This window comes from Pleurodeles waltl, chromosome 4_2 (genome assembly GCF_031143425.1).
Source record: "Pleurodeles waltl isolate 20211129_DDA chromosome 4_2, aPleWal1.hap1.20221129, whole genome shotgun sequence".
NCBI lineage: Eukaryota > Metazoa > Chordata > Amphibia > Caudata > Salamandridae > Pleurodeles > Pleurodeles waltl.
Window position 1 is genome coordinate 90351798 of NC_090443.1, and position 20885 is coordinate 90372682.

The window sequence follows — 20885 nt, forward strand, 5'->3', positions numbered from 1 at the left end:
TTTGTTGTTTTAGAGTATTCTTAATATCCTTGGAATATTTACAGTCTTTTTAAAATATTTTCGACTAATTGGAGGCAAATGATCATAGTACATGTGGCAAAAATAAAGATGGTGTAAAGCAGCAACAAAGGAATTGAAATGATAATCAGCTACATAGGAATAGTTAATTCTGCATTCTATGAACAGGAGATTGAGAGCCAGATCACAACTGGGTAGTTAAGGCCATAATCACCAAAAGTAATTTCCACCAAGTCTAAGTCTTGAGAGTCTCTTATATCCATTCCACACATTTCAGTTTGAAATGTGTATTAGGCAAGACATAATGTGAAAGCAGCCCATTGACTTGGACATGGGTATAAATAGCCAAACCATCTAGTCAAAAAGCAAAAAAATGTCATTAGATGAGATAAAGGCTATATAAAATAGGAGGAGTAATAACGTTCTTCAAATCTTAGTGGATCGAGATACAAAAACATAGCGTTGGTGGCCATTTTGAGAAGTACACAACAAATGTTATAAACACATGTGCTTAAGAAAACAGGCAGTTCCATTAAGGCCATCCGGAGTCATATTCATGGGGAAGCAGAAGCAATGCAAGTCGGAAAGCAGCAGAGAGATTTCTGGGTGTGTGGCAAGGTAAGACAATTCTAATCACGGTAGCCGCTGGAATATGACATAGGTAGAGCATCGAAGTGGGCAGATATTCAAACTGGAGAGGCTGCAGTCGGAGGAACAATAATCTGATTAAGAGTAAAATTAAGCAAGCAAAGGTCTCAACTGTGAACAGCGTTGCTCCGGGTGCAGGTGCCATTTTCCCTTTGACCTGTGTCGCTTGAAGACAGCTAACAGCCGCTCACATCAGTCACGTTTCACGGCCCGCAATCCCCAAAGACAGGGATAAAGCTTTTAACTGTCCCCACACGTGTTTGGTGGTGACTGTGCTCGAGCGGACATCGTGGATCGGGAGAGGAGCAGCCAACTCAGGCAACCATTCCGGTTGGACTCAAACCACGCTTCCAGGGGAGATTTTTTTTCTTATTCCTTCATATAAATATGGGCAGGCGTACTGACTGGATTAGCTTAGATCCCAAGTTTTTGTTGGTTAATTTTGATCAGCCTGGGTTATTTTCATAAACCGCATCTGTCACAAGAAGGTTTTAGTCTTCCTATTTCCAGCTATCTGCCGACAATTTAAATATTTAAATGTCTAACAGGTTTGAAACTCTGAGCACACTGGATAATGACAACCGGCTTAATAATACTCCCAAAGATATGATTAACCCTGGCGCCACTGGTCATGTAACAGATCGTTTTCGAGTGCAAAGGTGTGACATCAACAGATAGACCGCAGGCTAGCCCAAACAAAATGTGACCTGTTAAGACAAACCACAAATAAGAAACACTGAGATACTGTTTGGTGCATCCATATAAATTAGGACAAGGGCAATTAAATGGGTCTTCTTTGATGAGTGAAGTGACCTGTAGGGAGCCTCGTGTAAGGATCTGTTCCAAGTAATGCTCTCAAAGAATTAGGGTATCTCCATTTAGCTGTCCTGAAGACGACCAAGTGGTGTGACATATAGTATATATGGGTCGGAACTGTCAGAAGTGTTGACAAAACTAATGAAATGGCTTGCACTACGTGATTGTGTAAGACAAAAGAGTTGGATCTTTTCACTAACCCAGCTGAAATATATCAAGAGACTTTTTAACCAGGCCAAGAGAAACTGAGATTGATTTCTTCCTAAATTTGCTCCATTATTGTAGTGTTTTCACACACTACACACACACTTTTTGCTTTTCACTGCACATGGAGCACTTTGTTTGAGTTATATTGTAATGTGTACTATTGTTAAACATTATCTACTACATATATGAATACATTGTGTGGGTTTGGAATCAATATTGTGTTTATTGAATTTTAGGGGAGGATTGCTGTGCAGCGTCCCACTGACTGGGGCAACAACACAAACTAATCAAACAGAACCATATGTGCTTTTTCTACCGCAAAGATCTAAATGTCATCTGCAGGTCGCATGTTTAAATCGCTATCAGTTAATATAGCTGTTTATCATTCAGAGGTAGATAAAACAAGGACCACACAGTTGAGTTATAGTAATACTTGTTTTCAGCAATGAGAGGCAAATTAGCTGTAGTGAGAGCCATGCAAATGTTCACGTATTATGCTACTGTCCCACAAAAGAAGCCTGGGATGGTGGTAAATGAACCTTGGTCTTGATCTTTTAACAATGGATGCTCAAGTCAAACATATGTAACTCCATAATGCTTCACAGAAAAAGTACCTGAGACCCACAACTTGGGGAGGCTGGGGCATCCGTAGGGGTGAAGCTTCACAGAGGCTTATACCTTTAACCAGCAAGAAAAGGCAGCCATCCAATTTTGCGTCAAAATAAATGCTCCAGTACAGAATTGGGAATGCCCACAGAAGAATACAGTCAGTGAAAACATGTGAGTTTGGTTTAACTAGGAGCTCTCCTTCAGACAGAAAAACCCAGCTGCAGGAAATGCAGAAATGGCTAGGTCCTGCTTAGAAAGGTTCCCCTGCTATTGAAGACAAACTACAGGATCAAATTCAAAAGAGTATGTTGTGATATATATCCTTGGAGCTCTGATCAGCATCTCGGTTCCCAGGTTCTAGACCTGAAGTGTGGAATGCTGGGCATGGCTGAAGTGGTAGGATTCCATGGGGTGTCAGTTGGACGCTGGTAGCCCGCAGCGCTTTGGCCATTAAACTTCTGCCCTTATACTTGAACTTGTTGATGTCCTGCTTACACAATTATCACCACAAAAGTTGGTGACAAGCTGGCCACAATCAAGAATCCTCGCGATGCATTGATCTACAATACGTGTAGAGCATCGGCAACCTACAGAGTGAAGCGTTGTGGGGTTTCGAAAAGCACTGGACTTGTTTCAGGCCTGTATCATGTGACAATTTGTTGGGGAATGAGTTCGCTGTGAACATTTTGAAGGAGAGACATATTTTATTTACTTGTTTCTATGCCATAGCAGTAGTGAATGCGTTTATCTTATCTGGCTTTCTATCCATTATTTTGAATGTGACAGTGTTTATTTTCTAGACGCTGATAGTGCATATCAACTTTCAGGTACTGTATGCAGTTTAGCTGGCATGGCATTGACTGGAACGGCAAGGACAGAAACATTTTTTCTGCTGTTGCCTTTCTGTCTCAGGCACTATCAAGGAAGTGTGTTTGCCCTGTGGCAGGAGCGCATACACTGATATACACAGTCATAAGTATTACAGAGTGTGCCATTTATTAGCAATTTGAAATCGTATGGCATGATCTTTGGCTTTAGTGCATAATTATAACATTGTTTATTGGCACGCAAGCTAATTATCATTATATCTACATTTCATCATGCAGAGTGTTAATGCTTCACCACCTTTTTTTCAGTCACTTGGTGACCGATCCATACCGTTGATAAATTGGTTCAGGGCTTTTACCAAATATCTTGGATCAATTGGTGATAACAGATACTGTCCGAAAAGGAAACATTTTCTTTTGAACAGAATCTAGGTTTTGGGAGGCAGGCCATATATGAACATTTACCTCCATTCGAACCTGTAGAAGATGATGAAGGAGTAAGTGAGTATCAGATGACGATACATAAACTTGAAAAGCAATTTGACATGCAAATTAGCTTAATAGTTAACAGACACAAATTATTTACAAGGGGACAGGGTCAAGATAAATCTATAGACAGTTACGTTCCTGCATTATGCATTCTTGCAGCTGAATGTGATTTTAGTAATTATGCATCTGAGTTCATCAGGGATCCAATAGTGGTGAACTGTTGGGATAAAAAGGTCCAGGAACAGTTGCTGACATTGAAGAATCCTTTACTCATTGAAACCATACATATTGTTAAAGGTATAGAGTTATCTCGTACGTCATGTAAGGATTTGACAGGAAAGAAACAGAACAAGGTGGGTGCAGTCAAAGAAATGAGTAATACCGAAGAAAGAAATCTGGGTCAACAACTTCACTAAAAAGAAGGAACTCAAAGAGGGTTTTTTCAACCAAAAGGACATTTATTTTAGATTTGATTAACCCACACATATGAACAATGTTGGTGTTGGTCTAGCGAAAAATGTTAAATGTAGAACATGTGGGAAATTTGGGCACTTCACCAAAGTATGTCAGTTGCAAAAAGATAAGGTAAATTAAATTTCTGATAAACTTCCAAGTGATGGATCTTAAGACGAGCTGTACAAAAACAAGAATGTGGTACTGGTGTTTCAGGGTGGTGAGTCAAACTGTGTTGAGCCCTATGAGAACATTATAATTGATGGTAAACAGCTGAGGCTTCTGATTGATTAGGGAGCTTGGATGACAATGATTTCTGATGATTTGTATCATCAAGTATGGGGTGAAAGAAAACATTAGCCCCCAACAGAAACCCAATTACTTATGACCGCATGAAAAACAGAACTCACTGGTTATTTTGAATGTCCCATGATGTTGTAAGACAGACAAATAATTGGTAAGGTGCACGTGGCCAAGAAAGGTTTGAACATTTTAGGTTGGTATCATCAGGGTCTTTTTGAAATGACGTTAAGACCAGGGAAGAAGGTTCAAGTATCAGTAGTTGCCGACACTGAACACAGCAACCAGTTACAAGACTCTAATCGTGACTGGATAAAAGAATACAAAAAAGTATTAAGCAATAAACCGAGCAGGGTCAGAGGTTTTAAACACAAGTTAAAATTGCAAACTGAGGTGTCTCCTGCTAAACATAAGCTTAGAAACATGCCTTTCAGTATTTATGAAGTTAGCTGAAACTCTCAAGAAAATGAGTGAAGTGTGCGTCATAGAACATACAGATTCATCTTTATGGTTATCACCCTTAGTAATCGCAAAGAAAAACAATGGTCAATTGAGCATTCTCATATATTTGAGGTGTCTCAGTAAAGTGATATGGGTAGATTCACACCCACTTCCTCTTATGGAAAGAAAATATTTATCAAAATAGACTTAGCATCTGCTTACCATTGGGTAGAATTGGATCAATCATCAAAACATTTGACAGCATTTGTGTCACTTATTCCAAATTAGGAGGATGCCATTTGGCTTGACATCCGCCTCTTCTGTATTCTAATGAGTGTTAGGGGAAGTTGTGAAAAACATCATGGAGTGGTGACGTTCCAAGATGTCATCTCAGTAGCAGGGGAGGATCGCCAAAGTCACAACAGAATTATACACAAAGTATTGAAGAGATTGACAAAATACGGAATTGTTGCAAATGGTAAAACATGTGTTTTTGCAAAAGAGAGCATTGAATATTTAGAGCGTGTGATTTCTCACAAAGGTGTTTAGTCCACACCAGGACTAGTACAAGCTATCACCAATGCTCCCTGTCCCATGAACAAAGAACAAGTTGCATCGTTTCTGGGTCTGTGTGAATTTTATGCCAAATTAATGAGCAATTTCTCTGCCAAACAGCACATTTGAGAGAGCTTTTAAAAAATAAACATTTATTTGTATGGTCCACTGAGTGCCAAAAATAATGTTCTGTTTTGAAAAATTACATTTTGTCAGCTGGAGTGCTAGCACCATTTGACTCTAGCAAAGAATGCATCATTACAGTCGATACAAGGAATGAGGGTTTAGGGGCAGCGTTGGTTCAGGAAAATGACAATGAATGTGAATCTACTGTGGGTTTTGCATCCAGATTTCTGAAAGAAATAGAAAAAATGTTTTCTGTCATAGAAAAAGAATTGCTGGCGTGTTGTTGGGCAGTAGAAAGATTCAAGTGTTTTATATGGGGCAGAAAGTTCACGCTTAAAATAGATAAACCTCTAGTAAACATACTGAGTGGATCAGTAATTAAGGATCACACACCTAGGTTAGCAAGCCTGAGTTCAAAACTACTACAGTATAATTTCCACATACAATACATTCCAGGGGGGAAGAACATTAGAGCTGTCTTTCTGTCTTGTTCCCTGAGTGTTTGTTTCGAACAGTGCAGAGATGGAGATGAAGAAGATGAGGAATGTTTGATTGCAGCCACTGATTTGTGTCTGGGAAATGTGTTCACGGAGGACGAATGGATGAATGAAATGTTGAAAGATGACCAGTTGAAAAATGTGAAAGAATATGTGAAACAGGTATGGCCGAAAGAGAAAGTCCTGCCTGTCGATATTCAGCCGTATGCCAAAGTTGCTGATGAATTGTCTATTGAAATGAATGCAATGTTAATGTGAGCTGAAAAATTCAACCCCCCAAAGGTTTGAAAGATAAAATAATTGACTATGGTCAGTATGGACACAGAAATTATTGCCAATGTTAAGGTGTGTGTGGTATGTGCAACAAGTGACAAAGGAATGAAAACTGAGTACCTTTTTAACCTTGTATGCTACCTGAAGGTACAAGGGTTAAACCAGCTATATATTTTATTGGACATTTCAAAATTCAACCTCAGAAATGTAAATATGCCATGGTAGTGGATGGATACTATAGTAAGTGGTAAAGGTAAACTTTATGGAAGAACCTGTGCCGTGGTCATAAAAGATTTGGAAAGATTGTTTTTGAAGGAAGGTTTTCCGAAGGAAATAGTATCTGACAACGGAGTTCAATTTATTTCTAAAGAAATTAGGGAGTTTGTAGAAAGCAATGCCATTACACATAGGTGCATAGCATTATATAATTCTCAAGCCAATGGTTTGGTAGAGAAGATGAATCACAAATTGATGGATTGTATACAGCGAGCTGTCCAAAATAAATGTGACATAGTCAAGGCAGTGGACAGTATGTTATCGTCTCACCGCACAAGTTCTAATGGGACTACATGGATATCCCCTTTTGAAATTATGAGAGGACGGGTACCGTCATCAAAATGAAACCCAGGTTTGTTAAGGAACCGTCAGAGTGAAACTAGACATATGGAGGCAGTTGACAGGATCATACGATCCAGAATGGAAGCTGTCAGGAGAAACAGAAAAGTGATTACGACAAAAGACACAGAGTCAGTAAGAATAGGAGTGAATTCAAAACTGGTGATTGGGTGCATGTAAGAAAGCCGACACATGTATTCAAAGAGAGATCAAAATTCAGACTGCCCGAAAGAGTAGATGCTGTTTCAAAGAATGCTATTCGTATAAAACAAGATGAGTGGTGGAACAAAAGCAGGGTGGTGAAAGTTCAGAGCCCATATAATTCTATTGATAAAACTGTGAGAGATACTGAGAAAGAGATAGTAGTCTCTCAGCACAAAGGTAGACAAGTCATAAGCAAACCCATGAGATACAGTGCCTACGAATCTTACATGGTCACATAAAATTTGCTGTGTTTTCCACACTCATTCTTGTGTTAAAGTTAAAGAATATTAGTATTTATTTTTAACCAAATGTGATAGGTATTATTTTCCTCAACACTGCTCTTAGTAGCTGTTGTTAATTAGTTCTAAGGTATTGTTGTAATTAATTAATTTTGATTATGTTGAATTCTCATGAAGGAAGGGAGATGTTGTTGTGGTGTATATCCTTGGTGTTGTGATCAGCATCTCGCCTCCCAGGTTCTAGACAGTGGGAGTATTCCATGGGGTCGCAGTTGGACATTGGTAGCCCACAGGATTGTGGCCATTAAGCTTCTTTCCTTATACTTGAAATTGTTAGTGTAGTGCTTGAACAATTATCACCATAGAGGACTGGTGCTGTCACACCTTGACTTCCATAATACAGTCTACAGTGGCCCCCAAGAGAAGAAAAATCCAGAGCATACAGAGCCAAGCAGACCATTTTGCCCCATCGCAGGATGTCAGACCATATACCATCAGCTTGTAAAGAACACCACTGGCTCCCCGTACAATAAACATACAATTCAAAGTGCTTTGGACTGTTTATTAGACCTGTGAGGAAAAGAGGACTTAGGACATGTGGTATAGTCTGTTGTCTAGAATGTGTTTTAGCCTTTTGTTCAATATGTGTGTTACACAAGCTTTGACATAAGTGGGTTCTAGAATTCTAGCTGAAGCTGGACAAAATGGGAGGTTGAGACCGGAGAGCCATTGGGACGAGGAGCTTTCTCTTGGGCTCTATTCTTATCTACAGGTTATCTGTTTAACCTCTTCTTCGATAAAGAAGTCTGAACCAACAAACCATGGATTTTCTGTTATTACAACATCATAGGACATCTTAAAATAAGCCCACCAATATACTCCAAGCCAATTCCCCTAGGTACAGCACTGCAAAACAGACCAACCAATTGAACTATAGGAGAAAGAAACATAACAGGTAAATCCATAAAAAATAATTCTGGGCTCCTCTTTAGGGCAAAGCATAGCATCAAGAAAGGATCTCTGAAAACCAATTAATTTAAGAAATACTATATTCACAGTCAGATTCCAATCGTGCCTGGTCTCTCCAATGTGGGACCAGGCTCTGATAGGTACCTTAGTCCTGAGCACTGGTCTCATTAACTGGTGAGTGGCCACAGGAGTGTGTAGTGTTTGACTATACACTGACGTCTACAAGGTGGGACTGAATATAAGACTTTTCTATAACTATGTAAAGCTGCAAAGAGGGATTGTGGCAACAGATGCAGCATGGGAACCAATAATGAAATACATTAATATGCATAGAATTAATGTAAAGGCAGAAAGGACAATTATTAAAAACACATCTTATTTCCAAATACCAAGATTTATTAGTGTAATAAGGCCACATTTTCACATACCCAACCGGATGGATTGTGCACCTTTGGGTCTTTGTAGAATACCAGGCTGTTCCCAGCTAGAACTACCCATGAAGAGTTCCAATTCTTCCTGTAATGAGACACAATATATGCGTTCATTTTTTGCTCCCGGCTTTATTACTGTAAATTAATTCGACACAAAGCATTGCAGTCTCTAGGACACAATACTACACCACATCATATACTAGTTTTCCTTCAACCCAGCACCTGCCACTTTCATCTTTAGAACACATTGCACCTCAAGCCAAGCATAATCTGCTCTTTCATCTCAAAAACACGTAGCAAGTCAATCAAATCATGTGCTTCTCTTCCATCTGTAAGACAAATAGCACATTAACTCCTGCATGTGCTTCTCTTCCACCTCTAGGGCACACAGCACTTTAACTCAAGCATGCTCTTCTCTTTTATCTGAAAGATACAAAACACCACAATAAAAGATTGTGTTTATGTTCCATCTCTAGGGCACATTACACCTCAACCTCAGCATATGCTGCTCTCCCATCTCTGAGATACAAAGCACTTCAGTGCATAGCACGTTTTGCTTCACCATTTTAGCAGCACCTCTACCCCACCATGTGGTCCTTCACAACCTTTGAAATGTCCATGCCTCAATCCCTGATGGTATAATGAATGAACTACAACTGCGATTACAGCATGTTTTAATTTGCTTCTCCCTCTTCTGGGCATATGCTGCAATCCCATCATGAACAGATTTCTAAACTATATATTTTGGGTTGTGTAGTGCTGTGTGAAATAGATGGCTTTGCAGAGACAGTGCAAACTGGGAGTACAGAGTTGTGCCACTAAAAAACATATGTGCAGGGAATTATGGTATTAAGTAGAGATAACACCAGACGTGAAGCAAGTACCACTGCAAATTGTGGTTCCTACCTAACTCAGCAGTAAAGGGCTTTCAATCAAAAAATGTATCCTATGCTAGACAAGGTCTATGTCCAACATACTTAGTTTTGAGACCTGAAATATAGGCTTCTAAAGCCATGATCATAGATCATAGATCCACTGCCTATTAAACACAGCTTGCAGGTCATGATTTATTGCCCTATCTGACCACCATCCCATATATCTTGCTCTGTACCTCAGTTTTCGCCCTCCTTCCGCTATCTTGGTCTTGTTTAGCTGGCCAGCTTTCTCCACCTCCTGATGTTGGGAAAACAGAAATCATAAAACAAATTATTATTCCATGCTAATTGTAAGGAAGGTAAAAAATGAAAGCCATGAAAGCATGGAAGGAAGGAGAAGATATAGAGGGAAAATGAAATTATAAGAATAAAGCTGCTAGAGAAGAAGAGAAAACAATAACAAAAAAGGAGTAGAAAGATACCAGAAAAAGTCAAAGAAGACTGTGAAGATTTTACATCTGTCAGTTATGTGAGCAGCAAAGATGGGATTTATCATACATAACCCAAATCATAGGAGTGACATTGGCTCTCCTTTCATGTGCCATCTAAATGTGTGCATCTTCCATTAATTATTTGTCATCTTTTCCTCTATTCATTCACAAAATTCCAAACATTCTTGCTTAGCCTCCATCCTTTCCATTACATCCATTAAACATCTATCTCTTCATTCACAATTCTCCATTCATTATTTCCAACAATTCCTCAACCGGTCACCATTCTCCATCCCTATGAAATATTATTCAGCATTTGCTATCCATTCACTATCCACCCATCCTCGTACCATCATAAATAAACAAGCACTGTCTCAAAACACTTTAAAGGTGATTTTCAAAAGTGAATACTCCACATTAGGGCTTGAGTACCTGATAGAATGCTCAAGTTAGGACTCCAGACCTCAACGCATTATGCTAGATGACAATTGAAATGCAGAGCAATAATCCAGATGAAACTTTCAGACCCTCCATAAAACTTCAGATTTGATACCCAAAACTCACCACAATATGACAAGAACGTCCTCAAGATATTAATTCCTACTGTTGAGGCCTCATTAACTGACATAAAACTCCAAATGAGGTCTCCCTAAGTAGACACAGTACTCCATATGAGACTTCCATAAAAGGGTCAAATAAAACAAATGTAGCATTCATAAGTGGATCAAATAGACTAGAGATATCTAAACAGGCACTAGATTCCAGAAACAACTTTAGGACCATGTCACTCTACTCACAACGAGTCCTGCAGAAATGGACATGTTATTGCAGAAGTGACATCCAGAACTGGACATAAACTCCTCATACATCCACCAGAACTAAATGTAATGCAACATTAATACCATCTAGAGAAGGGACCAATAATCTAGATACGGACTCTAGAGCTGTACATAACATGCCACTGGTGGCCTTCTGAACTGAACACAACAAAGCAGATGCTCCCCTGAAAAATAAACTGTATACTTTACATGCAGCCAATGAAAGCAGTAGCTATATTCAAAGTGAAGTGAGGAATTAAGAACTAAGCATCAAAGTATCTCAGAAAGGGCACTTGGCAAGAGATGAGGCCTCAAGAAATGAGCAAAACACTCTACATTGGGATTCAAGAATTGAGCACAAAACACCAGATAAGGCGTTTCTAAAGATGTGAACATTGTACTATAATAATACAATATGCTGTTTTGGCAGCTTATATTTCTCCATATGCACCCACAAATTTATCTTGCTCCATCAGAAGCTTTGGTATACTTGTTTACCTACGAGAGACTTTCAAACAAGAGAACCCCAAGATGCACTAGGACAGGGGAAATCTTGCAATGATGCAACCTGTGAAGTCATTTTTTGTTTATGTGTTTGTGAAAGAAAAAATGTGCTCAGTGTGTGTAAGATTGTAAAGAGCGAATGCGTGTAGCTTGCAATTCATTTGTCATTGTGACACCTGCACAGATTTTTGAGGAAGGTGAGCCTGTAGAGATCAGGATATTCTTGGAAAACAGTTAGAGAGAGAAATGACTTGTTTCTGCCTGTGCTGCGAGCAATGGAAGCTTAAATTCATGCAGTCCATGCTGTACTTGTTTTGTTTGTAGGAATGAACTTTGAATTGTTTCTGTGTGAGAGTAAGACGTTGACTTGGTCAACTGTGCATCTGCTCAAATGAGGACGCTATCAACAAAGTCAAACCAAGGTTCAAGTCCTACTGAAGAAGAGTTATTTGAGTGGGAGAAAACAAATTAAGAAAGATCCCACAAGATAATGCAAATCCCAAGATAGTGACCAGGCGAGGCTTAAATGGGTTGATGCCTTCCAGCTCGCACCACTGAATAGACATAGTTCATCAGCCCGTGCAGATGTATTTAGTAGCAAACTTTGACGCCATCAAGATAACTTCTGAGTTCTCTTCAAGAAGACAAAAGTACTTTAACCGGTCTCACTGAATCTCCATGTGTACAGATGTAGTGTTTTTTGACTCGGATGGAGGATCTGACAACCCTGCTGCAAGAGAAAGTCTGTAAAGTATCCACCAATTGATGAGAGCCCCTTGTTCATCCCAATTTGCATCATAGGTAGTAAGTATGTTTTGCCCCTCAACCCATTCTTCCAAGTGATTCAAAAGCAATTTTGCATACATCTTCTATGTACATCAACAAGTGTAATTATTCTAAGGTTCTGTGGAAGACTACTTGGGCCCTCCTTAAGTACTGGGACCCTGATGCTGCCACGCCAGGACTTTTCATAACTGTCTCATATATGGGTGTGCGATTTTGGGCACAAAGCGTAGCGTTTATCTGTAATATTTGTGCAGATGGATCATCAAAACCTTGAGCTCTCCATTTTTATGCTCTTTATTAACATTTCAGCCTCCTTATTGGATGGGATCAGAGCTTCTTGTGAGATGAAACCTTGACCTTTTTCTACAGCCCACAGGCAAAGAGCCAACCCCACTTGACCACTGGGCTGTTCAGCCTTATACAATGTAGATATATATTTAATACATGCTTCTTTACCGATGGGGTTATCAGTGATCTTCTTAGTGGTAATTAGGGTTTTTCTATCAGATCCCAGAAAGTTTGATTCCTTTTCTTCCTTAGGGCTACCATAAGGCTAACCCGCCAACCATCTCTCTTCCCTTTCAGGCCACCTTTTTTGCAGCACTTCTTCTCAATATTCCTTTCTGGTTATATTTAAATCTACTTCTCTGTTGAATGGATCAGATTTGTGGAATGCCCTTATGTTCTTTTTTAAGTGTATCACAACAAGATCTCCAGACTGGGTTATATTGCAGGCTTGAAAGAAGATAAAACTATTTTTATCAAATTAACATAATTATGCAAAATCTCTTTAGGGTTATGAGATTACTCTTCCAACTAGCAAACTAGGTATCCTCCTGTACGCCTCTTGTTCAACTTAGGTGACCAAATCATCTTTCTTTAGCTCTTGCACCAAATCTTTTTGCTGTTTAACTAAGTGTCCCTGTTACTAAGTCCATAATGGATTATTGAGAGAAGATGTTTATGGTGGCTGTCACCCTTACCGCCATCTACCACATCTATTCACCTAGAAACGTATTCAGATGATATCAGCACAAAATCCATCAGTGAAGTTACTCGTCCATTATCAAATGTGCCTTTAGCAGGGAAATCATTGAGGGTCCGCCCATTTACAACTGTCAGATAAAGTCTATTTAAGGCGCAGCCTAGTTTCTTTCCCAAATAGCTACTCTTTCCTTGACACAATACTTGACTAGGGATACCCCAAACCCTTTCAACGTCATGAGATTTTTGCATTTGATTCCCCTAATAGTAATATTGGGACCTGTGCATATCTACATCAAGGGCCAGATGTATCAAGGTTTTTTGCATTCGCAAATGGTGCAAATGCCCATTTGCGAATGCAAAAAGCCAGTTCAGATTGCATGAAAGACATTCTGCACGCAATTTTAAGGAATCGCATAAAACAGCGATTCCTTAAAATTGCGACCCTGTTTAGAGAGTCGCAAATTGCGACTTTCTAAATAAGAAATCGCAAATAAGGATTCCTTATTTGCGATTTCTTAGCACATGTATGAAGCCATTCCTAAATGCGATTTGGGCATTTAGGAATCGCTATTTACCACCAGGTTGAACCTGGTGGTAACCATGTGCCGAATTTAAAATGCATTTAAAATGCATTTTTAAAATGTACATGTAAAGCACACATGCCTTTTTGGCATGTGTGCACTTTACATGTCCCCCCAAAAAAATTTGGGGTGCAGCAGAGGGGGCCTTAGGCCCCCAGCACCCTGGGGTTTTGCATTTCCAAAATTGCGATTTCTGGTTAAGAAATCGCAATTTTGGAAATGCAAAAAATTCACAGATATGGGCCAACAGGCCCATAGGTGCAAATGGGGACAGATTCTCTATTTGCGATTCGGTAATAGCATTTGCGATTTTTTAAGAAATCGCTATTACCGATTCGTAACAATCATACATACCTTTTTGCATTTCTGAAAAAGCGATTTCTAAAAAATTGCTATTTGAGAATCGCAAATCGGTTGTATGATACATCTGGCCCCAAATCTCCTTAACTAAGCGAATCAGCATGATTAATTCTTTATCTTGCTTCTTATTGGAGGAGAGGTGTACATTTACAATAACTAGAATTTTCCTACAAGAATCGTCACACATCGCTGGAGAGTCTTTGCTATCAGACATAAAGATTGTTAGGAAGTCTGAAAGTTCCTTGAACACTACAGCTTTTCATGTCCTTCTGGACAGTGATAAGTGTTAGTAAGTCCCCCTTGGACGGTCAAAAATACCTTTCTAAGCTTTCTTACAATAGGCTATGTAGTCTTTAAAAAGCATTTCTACTTTGGCCCAGGTTTCCTGGAGGGCAACTATCATAGACCTGCTTTCTAACCTTTTGCCCCATTTTTCAGTTTTTGCTGGTGTTTTCCTAACTCTGATGGTGCACTGGGTACTGCTAATCAGTCCCAGGGCCTGCGCTCTGTGTAAAATGAGTATGCAAATAAGGCTAATTATAATTGGCTATGTCAACCTACCTATAAGTCCCTAGTATATGGTAGGGCATGTAGGTTTAGGGACCCCAGCATAGGTAGTGCACCAATAGGTGCACTGCTGAGGTGCCAGGGACATTTTAAAGGCAGGCCTGTCTTGCTGACTGCTTTTAAATTAAAGTTAAATGCAAATTTGACTTTGGAATTAAAAGTACTTCCAAAGTCTTAAACAACATTATTTTTAGATATAAATCACCCCTAAGGTGTGCCCTATGAGCCCCTAGGGTTGGGTGTCATGTAACTATAAGCAGGGACCATATAAGAATTGTTTTATAAGCCCGGTGAAGTAAAACAGCCAAATTCGTTTTTCCTTCACTGTAGTGAATGGCCTCCATAGGCCAAAATGGGGAGACTTTATATTAATTAACACAGTCCCCCTAAGTGTCAGATGCCTCGAGTTTGGTATCAAACTAATTGTTATATATCCCACAACTTACAATTGTTGGATTTAATATTACTAATTCAGGTAAAGAGTTTAAAACTCTACCTGAAAAGTTGGCAACTTCAGCTCTGTAGTGCCCTTCTCTGATTGGCCAGCCTCTGGCAGCCTGGCCAGGCTGCATTGATGAGGTGTGAAGTGGCCAGGGCTAAACACAAAGGATGTGCTTGGGGGAGGAGAACTACCTCAGGTGATGGGGAAGCAGGAAGGGGGAGGGCTGCCAAACTAGTCTTCAAAGGCAGGGAAGGATATTTAGAGCAACCTAGAACCTCCCTCACATCCTGCAACCCCAGACAATTAGGTGCCCTCTTGATTAGATTAGGAGAGCGCAGGAGAGGGGTGTGTTTAGGATTTGTAGCCACACCAGTGGGTGGGCTAAGCCAGATGGAACCTCCATAATCAGTTTTAGCCATGATGGATTTTTGAAGAATGTTGCTCCCTGGGATTGATTTTTGCCACACTTCCCAAGAAGTGGTCATCACAGAGGGGAGGACCCTGCATCTGATTGGAGAACCAGCACCCCCCTGTTTTTCATCTGGGGGCAAAGATAAATATGGCGGAGCTGCCTCCACACCTCAGATCCCTACCAGATCCCTACAAGGAACACGAAAAAGAAGAAGAAGGACTGCCCTGCTGGACCCCTGACCTGCACCTGGACACTGCATTCTGAAGGGCTGCACCAGCTGCACACTTGGGCTTCACAACAAAAAGGACTTTGTCTGTCTTCCTCTGCCTCAAGAAGGGACTCCCTGTTTGCTACAGGTACAAAGGAGCTGCCCAGAGTCCCCTCCATCAAGTCCTGCAAGCAGAGCCCAGCTGACCAGCGTCCAGTGGCCATTTGAGGATTCTGACCAGGTGCATTCTGGGAATTGTAGTCCCAACTCCAAATGAGCAACTCAGAGCTTCTGGAACCTTGGATCAAGTTGTGGACTTTTCAAGGACCCAAAAAGAGCCTCCTGAAGAAGATCCAGAAGTTTGGAGATGTTTGAAGCAACTCCAGAAGTTGAAGAGTTGCCTTGTTGGAGTTGTAGTCCCAGACCCCAAGAGGCAAACCAGAGCTTCTGAACCCTTGGCTGGTGCTGTGGACCACTTTCCTGAATCAAGAATCACTTCTGAAAGTAAACGTGACAGTGTTACCTCATGGGTGGCCTGACCTCTGTACTTTGTCCCTTTCCAGTATGACCCTTGTTAACCCTTTGAGTGCTAGTTGCTTCTATGCACTAGAATACATTAAGGCCCATATTTATACTTTTTTTAGCACCGCATTTGCGCCATTTTTTTACGCAAAAGCGGCGCAAACTTACAAAACACAATTGTATTTTGTAAGTTTGTGCTGCTTTTACGTCAAACAGCAGCGCAAATGCGGCGCTAAAAAAGTATAAATATGGGCCTAATTGTTTAAAAATTCACATCTCCAGTTCCCCTTATCTGATTTTATTCATTTTGGTGTCATTTTAAAGATAAAAATATAATTTATTTTATAAATTGGTGTAGGATTTTTATCTTGTTTTGCGTTTTACTTATGTACTGTTTTGTGATTTTTAAATGCTTTACACACTTGTCTCCTAAGTGAAGCCTTGTCGCTCTTTGCCAAGCTACCAAGGGTTGAGCTGGGTTTAATTTATTGAGACCTAACTGGACCTAAGTGGAGGTTAGTGGCCTATTGCTAAGTGTAGGTACTTACCTGCCCTTACCAATAATCCGCTTTCCAACACTTGTAAGCCATACTGTGTTTTATAACAAGTCACCCATACTGGATTTATGAGGAAAAATAAACTTTAGGTCCTATCGTCCGGAAATGAATTGCTGCGGCCACCCAACTCGAATCTTATTCTTCAGAACCCCCACTGGTTTTCACCAGGGATTCTGTGACTTTTTTACGCCCACTTTCTGATGCAGTTATTTTTAATCTTTCTAAACCAAGCTCTTGCAGGGAGCATATAGTATCACTGCTACGGCAAAGGAGTTGTATTAACAATTTACCATCTTCATCTCATGAGGCACATCCTGCTTTCTTCAAACTTATCAAAACCTGCACATCTCCCTCATAAATGGCCCTTAAGACTAGTTCTGGAACCACGGTCAAGCAGAAATGTCCTATGGCATACAGCCAACCTGCACAGCCTAACTTATCATATAGGATAGAAACCAGTGATAAGTCTTTCAATGTAACCTTTGGTAAACACGGAATAGAGCTTAAAATTCTAGATTTATTCATATACGAGTTAGGATATGAAAATGCCTTTTAGCTTTTTTATTATTCACTTATTCTTCATTTTTCTTTTTAGCACAACCTTTCCTAGATTTATTCAATTGAAATATTAGAAAGATTTCTTTGGGGACAACATCAGCAGTTATTTCTGTCACTGTCTCAAAGATGGCATCTGCCTCAATTCGTATGTTTTTGTATTGATCTAAGAACTCACTATCTTTACTACTGGGGTTATTCTCCTGCCTACTATTTTCAACAATGTTGTATGTTTCGTCGATTTGAATGTATTTACCTATTTTCAGTCCCTACTGAGAATTAAGACCCCAAAGAGGTTGCGTACTACTATTTTCTTTTGCCATCATTACTACTGGTTTTACTGCTGTGTTGAGGGTACCTGACCTGTATTCAATTAGGTGTTTCAATATGGCTGAGGTGATTTCAATGTTATGATCAGAATCCTTTAACAATTTGTTTAGATGATTTAAAATATCTTCACTGAAGGCTTGTAACTGGGTTTCTGGACTATACAATTAATATTATACTTAGGGTGAATGATACTGGGATTGGGGTGTTAACAACTTAAAATCTGACTTAATGTAATGACTGGCAGGAACTCTAACACCTATAGATTTTTTAAGTTTCAAAAAGCACTCATTGCACCAAAAGCTTTTGGAGGCTTTTTCTTCAGAGTTTCCCTAAGTTATGAATGTGACAGTATTTTTTATTATTTGAATTCATTCGGTCTAGAAATCTGGACCATTTAGAGTAACAAAGGTAACAATCATACATGATAAATAATATATGTTAAAAAACATAATAACAATATAAAAACCAATATAATCAGAACAATATAACAATAAAATCGACAGGACTAAGCTTTTGATCATAGATAAAAATACAATAAATAGGACATGGATAAAAATGGTAAGAAGAAAGAAGATAAAAGCTAGGATATAAAACTTTTGTCTAACATACCAATGTGTGCAGCTATTTTCCCATAAGACCTGGCCCTCGTCAATCCAAGAAACAAATATAGTTCCCATTTAGATATAAGATACTTTGTCAAGAAGCCTATCAGATTTCAACTATAAAAAATGGCTCTATGAGCTTATACAATCTCTATTGTTCATATGGAGGGCAGCAAGTTCCTACTGAAAATTCCTACTGGTACTACATAGAAAATAACAGTTGAGACTCTTTCTGTGGACTAATGTCAGGATGGCTCAAATGCCCTTTGATACGGTAAACCTACGACGGATGTACCAGGCCTCCGATAGATATTTGGTAACTGTAATAGCTACCACGGAGGATGAATCATATGTACAGATTCTGGTGGCGTTTGCTCTATCCTGCAATGACATGTTTTTGCAGAGGGGAATGATCCACCTCTCTCTGGGACTCTTATACAAAGGGCAGAAGAATAGTATATGCTCTGTTGTTTCTTTACAGTATTGGCAAGAGATGCATCTGTCATTTGAAACAATGTTAGATGGTCAGTGAGCCGTAAAACCATTAATAGGCAATGTGCCATATCTTAGCTGGAGATATAGAGCACGGGCATACGGAGGCATGGGAAGGTTCAAGAAATTCTCAGCCCAGGGCTCGTGCTTGAGTTGGAGAAATACCATTGTTAGCCTGCCCGCCCCCTTTTGGTGTAAGGAGTCTTCATTAACTTTCTCCCAGTATCTTCTTACGACAAGTTTCCTTGCATTATCGGGGATTTGATCCAGATATTTCCAGTAGTGGGGAAGACCTAATTTATCCCAGGCAGATTTCATCTCCTTCAGCCATGGAATTTTCTCCAGTGCCTGGGGGGCGGCTATGAGCTGTCTTATAGCCAGCCTATATGGTTCGAGTTCAACAGATTTCCATAAACGAATCCAATAGGAGAGAGGTCTTAGGGCCGCTGTGGTTTTAATACTATTTAAACCTAGGTCGAGCCTTAAAGGGGTCATTGGTGTGCCCATACCTAACCGGGACACCTGTCTGAGGAAATAATTTTCCTTGGTTTGCAGAATGTCCAGGTTTTTGTGGGACCCCCAAAGTTCCGCTCCATATAGAGCCGCCGCTCTGATTTGAACATTGTAAATCTCCACAAGTATGTTCAAGGGGGGGCTCGGAGCCTTTCTAGATCTACGGACAAGGGCCCCGCCTCTTTGGCTTATGATGAGAGCCCCTTTGTCAATGGCTGCCTTCCATTTGCCTGTGGTCGATAGTCTGAAACCCAAATAGTCGAACTCTTCTACTTTCTCCAACGGAATCGAGTTCATTTCTATACTGACGCGCGATCGTTTCTTGGAAGTACTATATATCATAAGTTTTGTTTTCTTGATGTTTACGTCCAGACCATAATCACTACAATAAACACAGAATTGATTGATCAAGTTTTGGATTCCCATTGGCGATTTTGATAGCAAAATTGTGTCATCTGCATATAGCAGACACAGGATTTTTTTCCCAACCAGTTTAGGTGAGTCATTTATACAATTCTCTAAGTAGTTAATGCAATTATTGATATAGAGCAGAAAAAGAGTGGGTGCCAGGACACATCCCTGTCTAACTCCTTTTTTAATAGCTACGGGGTCAGTCAGCTCACCCCCCTGGCCACATCTAATTTGAGCGAAAGTATTTTCATGCAGTTGAGCAATGAGTTTCAGGAGACCAGATGGCACTCCCATATTTGATAATGTTGACCACAGCAAGTTCCTGGGGATCAGATCAAATGCAGCTCTGAGGTCTATAAAGACCACATAGAGATTACCCCTCCCCAGGTCAACATTCTTCCATTTTATTGACATGAATCTTAGGGCTTGGTCAACTGTACTCACTGCAGGTCTGAATCCCGCTTGTAGGTCAGAGAGAGCTTCAGACTCCATAATCCATTCCTCAAGATGGAACAGAAGATGTTTAGCATAGATTTTTTGGGAGTTATCAAGGAGACTAATCGGACGATAATTGGCAGGGGTATTTGGGTTTCCTTTTTTAAAAATGGGTACTATTTCAGCCCCTTTCCAAGTAGGTGGAGCGGGGGCCCCTGCTGCAATTGCATTGCAGATAAGGTTAAGATATGGTGCCCATATGTCGGGTCTTGATTTGTATAGATCGCCTGGAATCTTATCTGGGCCAGGTGCCTTTCCCCATTTCAATGAATCAATTGCTGCTCTTTTTTCGGTTAGAGAGAATATAATCGGGGTGGTCTCTTGGTTTATTGGGGCATCAGGGGCCCACAGAGAAGCTTCAGATGGCCCTTCGTATAATTGCCCAAAGTGCTCTACCCATGATGCTGAGAGAATTGAGGAGCCAGGTGCGGCAGGGGAATCACTACAGTCATCAGCTATTAGTTTCCAAAACCTAGATGTATTGTTGGATTTAGCAGACTCCAGAATGGTAACCCATCTGGCCTCTTCCCAGCTTCTGCGTGCCTTGGAACATTCCTTCTTGTAAACCTTCCTGGCTGTTCTTAACAGCTCAGCATGGCCTTCTTTTATTGCTTCCAGGAGAGATAGTTGTGCTTCTCTGCAAGAATTGTCGAACCAGGG

At 40.1% G+C, this 20885-nt stretch overlaps 1 protein-coding gene across 5 annotated transcripts in view; it reads right to left on the reverse strand.

The window, feature by feature from the left end:
* ARHGAP9 (Rho GTPase activating protein 9) overlaps positions 1-20885 on the reverse strand; it is a 956751-nt gene that overhangs the window by 459190 nt on the left and 476676 nt on the right. For all 5 annotated transcript variants that reach the window (XM_069230800.1, XM_069230799.1, XM_069230802.1 and 2 more), the window contains 2 exons: positions 9829-9890; positions 8715-8802 (listed from right to left, as the gene is read on the reverse strand). In XM_069230800.1, coding sequence (XP_069086901.1) covers positions 8715-8802; positions 9829-9890 — 150 coding nt within the window. The remainder of the gene's footprint in view (positions 1-8714; positions 8803-9828; positions 9891-20885) is intronic.